This window comes from Drosophila busckii, chromosome 3L, assembly GCF_011750605.1.
Source record: "Drosophila busckii strain San Diego stock center, stock number 13000-0081.31 chromosome 3L, ASM1175060v1, whole genome shotgun sequence".
Lineage (NCBI taxonomy): Eukaryota > Metazoa > Arthropoda > Insecta > Diptera > Drosophilidae > Drosophila > Drosophila busckii.
The window spans coordinates 4,943,063-4,949,062 of record NC_046606.1 but is presented as its reverse complement, the minus strand read 5'-3'; the positions used below and the strand labels follow the sequence as shown (position 1 = coordinate 4,949,062).

Here is a 6,000-nt window from a genome sequence, read left to right as displayed (position 1 = left end):
CAGCAGCAGCAGTTGCTGTGGGGTTGTGGCAGCTGTGGCGTATGAGTAACATTTGCTAGATATAATGCTGCTTCATTTGCACAAATGTTGCGACAGCTTGACAGACAGACAGACAGACAGGCAAGAGTAAAAGCAGAGCTGCCAGTCAAAGAGCGCGTGGGGGCAACAGCAACAAGGATGCATGTTGCAAGTTAAATGGCTGGCAGTTGGCCATGGCTGCACTTGTCTTGCCAGCAAGAGAGAGAGAGCGAGAACAAGTGAGTGAAATGAAAGTCAGTTGGCTACGCACAGGTAACAGCAACAGCAACAATTGCAATTGCAACAGCAGCAGCAACAGCAGCACCCTCGCTTGTCATGCCTGAATTGTCTCATGGGGCAGTTGCTATGCATGTGTGTGTATGTGTGTGTGTAGCCTACTTTAAGCACACATGGCATGTTGGCAACTCACCTATATTCAAAGCTATATGACGCACACACACACACATGCTTATACATAATTCAATGTTTGCTTTTGTCTGCTGCGTGTTTAATTCGCTAAAATTCGTTAATGTTGCAAAACTTTTGCACACAACTTAATTTACTGAATTGCGCGCTTTGTTCACACACACACACACACACGCACTAATACACATGCAAATGCTTTATTTATGTAGCTTAACCATACGCCCAAAAATAAGCAACTAGTTTCTTGCGCTTATCAGCTATAGATAAGATATAGATATTTGTTTATTTACAAAATGGCGTCAGGCAGCTGCAAATTTGTTGTTTAATTAATTCTGCATGTTGCTGCTGCTGCTGCGCTGATTTGCAAGCAGCTAAAGGAAGCGCTAATTGCGCTGCACATGTTGCAACATTGGCCTAATTTTAAAATCGCTATCTTTATCGCTTTAGCATAATACTCGTAACTCTTGTAACTTCCTCTCGCTCTCTCTCTGTAAATATATGAGCCACAATTGCCTGTGTACTAAACAAAGTGGAAACGCGCCATCGCATAAAACGGAAAGTGCAGCAAATTGTGGCAGCTGCAACATCAACAGTTTTTTTTCTTTCTGCTTTTTTTGCAGTTTCGCTTCCTTTGCCTTCTTTTCTTTTTTTTTTTTGCGCAACGTTTCGCTGATCTTAACTTTAACTTCAGTTCAGTTCAGTTCTTTGCGCTGTTGGCCATTGGCCTTTTACCGTTGCCTTGCGCTAATGCGTGCGCCTACCAAACTCGAATTGCTGCACGCAAATTGTAGTCAACAACATAATCAGACTTTAATTGTCCTCAACGTGCAGCAGCGAACAGCAGCTGCAACAACAATGTGCAGCCAAGAGTCATAAAAACAAAGCCAAGCAACATCAACACTCACTACAAAATTGAGTCAATAGTTGTTGATAATATGCGCAGCTGTTGCAAGTTAATTTTTTTTTGTAATTGTTGAAGAAGTGTAAGAATTTTTGAACAAAGAGCGCAATTATTAGTTGAGTTATGCGCATAAAACAATTTTTAATATGTAAAAATGCAGCTGAGTAAATAGCGCTTAAATAGTTTTAGTTAAATAATAAAGTACACTGCATAATTTTATACTTTGTTAGTGAAAACAAAGCAGAGAGTTGAGAAATTCTTAAACAAAATAAAACTAAATTATATAAAAAATACAGCGAATTAAAAGCTTTAAATATATTTAAAATAACTATATGTAGATAGATTAATATGAGTTAGCTAAATATTATCAGCTTAAAAATTTAATTTAATGCCACACACTAGTTTATTTATTTATTTAATTTAGTTAAAGTAATTCACACAATTAAAAGTATGTTAAAAATACTGAGAATATTAAATATAATATGAGATAAAATAATATTTTCGGAACAAAAATTTAGTTTAATGCCACAAATAATTTATTTATTTATTTAATAGCCACAATTATTTTTTTAAGCTGATAATATATATAAGCTAAATATATTTATTATAATTACAAAATTTAAATTTATTCATATGTTAGCTATACAAAATGGTTGCAAAGAATTTACATTAAATTACTAAAATTAAGCTAGAGGCAAGTTTTTAATCATTCAATTTAAATGTTGCTAAATTGTGTTTAATACACAAAGCTGAAATTGTTAGTGGGGTATGTGTGATAATTGTATAAATTATAAAAAATTATCAAAAAATTACAATTAAATAATTGTCAATTCTTTAGCTAAACTATAGTTCAAACATATAGTTTCTTTTGACTGATTTATTGAATTTTGTTAGCAAAGTCGCTCTCAGCGCTTTGCTCAGCTGATCAAGAGTAAAATTTGTGGTTGTTGTTTTTTCGTAGACACTTCAACACCTCAAAGACTAAAAAACGAAACTGGCTAAAGCCAAAGTACACTCACCACCTGAAGCAAACCCATTGAACTTGCTGAAGCGCAACGAACAACAAAAAGTGAATGAAACAGAAAAAAAAAAAAACTAAGTAAAAAGGCAAAAGGCAACGGCAAAGGACGCGCTAAAAAATGTACACCTGTGCGCTCGTTTTTTTTATACAGCAACAACAATAATAATAAAAAAAAAAGAGACAAAATGCGAATAACTGCAAAATACAAGCAAAAAATGGCGAAAAAGACAAGCAAAAGCAAATGACAAGCTGAACAAAAAACTGTGTGTGTGTGTGTGTGTGTGTGAGCTTTTACAAAAGCCAAGGCATAACTTACAAGCACAAGCAACTGGCAATAAAAACGCTAAAGTGAGTGTCCTTTACATTTGGCTGTTTGTTGTTGTTGTTGCCGCTGCTTCCTGCCTGCGACTTGGCCAAGAACGAACGTCGCTCATTATATAGTCAAAGACCATAATTATGTGCTGAAGTTTGTAGCTGCTTTAAGTGTATAAAAAGAAGAAGAAGCAGCAGCAGCCAGCCAGCAAACAGCGCAGACAGCAATAATGTTAATAGCAAGCAAAAGTGCTAAGAAAATAAATACTTTTATTTATTCTAAAATACTAAAAATTCTATTTTTTTATATTCTCTTTGCAGCTTTTCGAACCAAAGGATTTGACGCATTCACAACTTTGGACAACAATCAAAATTTCAGTACCAAAAAAATCTATAAAAAAGCGTTTTATAAACATATAATATATTTAACTAACTTAAGCTACCACAGCATAATGTTTAATTAATTTGTAAGCTTAAACCAACAAACAAACAAACGGAAGACAAAGATTTTTATAATTATAATTAATTGATTAAGTAATTAAAGCATTATAACCCAATATAAAAAAAAGCAACTATTTTTTATAATCCAAAACATATTAACAAAACAAATTATTAATAAACAACAGAGTACAAACAAAAATTCATAAGCAGCAATTTACAAGCAACTAATATTAAATTAACTAAAATATTTAATCAAGCTATATAAAACAACGCATACAAATTTTACAAATTACAAATATACAAATTTTTCTAAAAAACAATTGAAGTCGAAGTCTGACACAGTAAAGCACAAATAACAACAAATTTTATGCATAAATTAAATAATTGAATAGCTGCCGTTTTACAACAACAACAAATACAAATAAAGTACAAAAAAACATATTACAAATTTTAAAATTTCTTACAACTTACAAATACAAATAAAAGCACTTTTACATATATAAATATAATATAACAAATTTACAAGCAAAAAGCACAAATAACCAGTGAGTTCAAAATACAAAAGTTATTGTAAAGTTATAAACAATTGAGAGCACACAATTAGCAGTTAAACTACCTCGAAAACAAATCGCAAAGTGTACAAATTTTTAATCAAACAAACTAAACTAAGCGAGCGAGAGCGAGAGCGAGAGCGCGATAGAGAGCGAGCCATGTGTTTAAATAAATGGCGTCAACAATAATTGCACAGAGCAGCAGCAGCAGCAGCAGCAGCAATACGGGATTGCCGTTGGAACAGACATTGGCAACCAGTAGCGCCAGCAGCAGCAGCAGCAATTCATTGCCGGTAATATCAGCAACAGTTGCTGCCGCCGCCGCCGATTTGCATAATACGCATCTCAATCAGCTGAGCAGTCTCAGTCAGCATTATACAGCGCCGTATCATCAGCAGCACTATCAGCAGCAGCATCAACATCAACAGCAGCAACATCAACAGCAGCAGCACTATCAGCAGCAGCAACATTGGGATTACTATGCGCGTCAGCAACAAGCGCCAGTTGCTAACAACAACAACAACAATCGACATGTGGCCAACAACAACAACAACAGCAGCAATGCAACTGCTAATGGCGCTGCTGCCAGCAGCAACAACAATGGCCATAGCCATGCTCAGCATGTTGCCAGTGCTGCCGCCACCGCCGCCGCCGTCGCAGTAAGCAGCAACGGTAACGGTAACGCCAACGCCAACTCCAATCCCAACTCGAATTCGAATTCAAACTCCAACGGCAGCTATACGCGTCCCTGGGAAATGGAATCCAAGGAGCAGTCGCATCCACAGCCAACCAAGAGCGGCTTTGAGCCATTCTCAAAGCTGCCCTCATTCCAAAGTCAATTCCATGGCTACAACGAGCAGCTGCTGCCCGACGGCACGCCCATGCCCATGCCCATTGCAGCAGCAGCAGCAGTGCCCGGAGGAGCAGCAGCAGCAGCCGCAGCAATTGCTGCCAGCTCGCTCCAAACCGTAGCCATGTCGCCGGCCAGCATCTCGGTGAGCTCACCCGGCATGATGAGCGTTGGATCGCCGCTAACACAGCTGCCGGGCATGCAGAACAGCATTACGCCGCCCTCGGGCAGTTTTGCGCCGCTGGGCGCACCGCCGCCGCCACCGCCACCAAATGCTTTTCATCATATGCACGCGCATCATCGCAACGCAGCAGCAGCAGCAGCAGCAGCTCCATATCCACTAATGCCAACTGCTACATCTGCCTTTGCGGATCTGCAGCTTTATCAGCCGCTAACGCCAACGAGCTTTGCGCCGCTGCTGAAGAAGGAGCCAAGCAGCGACTATGACATGTTAACGGGCAGCAGCAACATGCTGCTCAAGAAGGAGGACTTTGATCTCAGCAATACGCAGCAGCAGCTGCAACACCAGCAGCAGCAACAGCAGCAGCAGCAGCAGCAACATGCGCATGCCCATGCTCATCTTGGCGTTGCCGTTGGCATGCACACGCCCAGCTCATATGATGGCAATAGCAACAGTTTTCCGCACGCTGCCAGCAGCAGCGGCAGCCATACGCCGCACACAACGCAACCGTCTCCGGCAGTGACGCTGGTCAAGGCGGAGAAGCTGCTGCAGTCGCCCATAGCGCGGCTGGATGCGCGTAAGAAGGAGCGACGGAAACCGCGGCCCAATTCATTGGAGTCCAGCGCCGAGAGTGAGGCCAGCGGCATGGACGTTGATCCCAGCGGCGGCAATCCTGGACAAGTGGATGCTGTCTCCAGCACGGCCAATTTCAAGAGTCCGCTTAGTGCTTTGGGCATGGGCGGCGACAGCAATGATGCCAATGCCAGCGGCTGCGATAAACAGGTAAGTCTCAAGTTATAACTGGGCCAATGTGGGGCGTCGTTTAGTAACGCTGCCAATAATAGCAACAACACCCTCATGCCCCGACCTATCACCAACTACAACAACAACAACTGCAACTACATCCAACCAACAACCTACAACAACAACAACAACAACACTCCACCAACCACAATTCCTTCTCTGCTTCCGCCTCTGTCTTACAGTCCAAGAAGAAACGCAAACGCTGCGGCGAATGCATCGGCTGCCAGCGCAAGGATAACTGCGGCGAATGCGCTCCCTGCCGCAACGACAAGAGCCATCAAATCTGCAAGCAGCGCCGCTGCGAGAAGCTCACCGAGAAAAAGGTAAGTCCAGCCAACCAGCCAACCAATCGACCAGCCAACTATATATATATATAGGCTTAAGTGCAACTATCAGGCAGTTGGCCAGGCCATTGAGGCCTTTGGGCCATTCAGTTTTTAAGTCTTTTCCCAGGCTCAGGCACATTTTCATTCAGAAAAAAAACAGTTGCTCAAT

General features: G+C 40.8%; 1 protein-coding gene across 1 annotated transcript in view; it reads left to right on the top strand.

Moving 5' to 3' along the window:
• The first annotated feature begins 3,839 nt into the window (after nucleotides 1-3,839).
• LOC108600343 (DNA N6-methyl adenine demethylase) overlaps nucleotides 3,840-6,000 on the top strand; it is a 93,843-nt gene continuing 91,682 nt past the window's right edge. Inside the window, 2 exon segments of the mRNA XM_017987866.2 lie at nucleotides 3,840-5,484; nucleotides 5,688-5,828. Coding sequence (XP_017843355.2) covers nucleotides 3,844-5,484; nucleotides 5,688-5,828 — 1,782 coding nt within the window. The 5' untranslated portion in view covers nucleotides 3,840-3,843.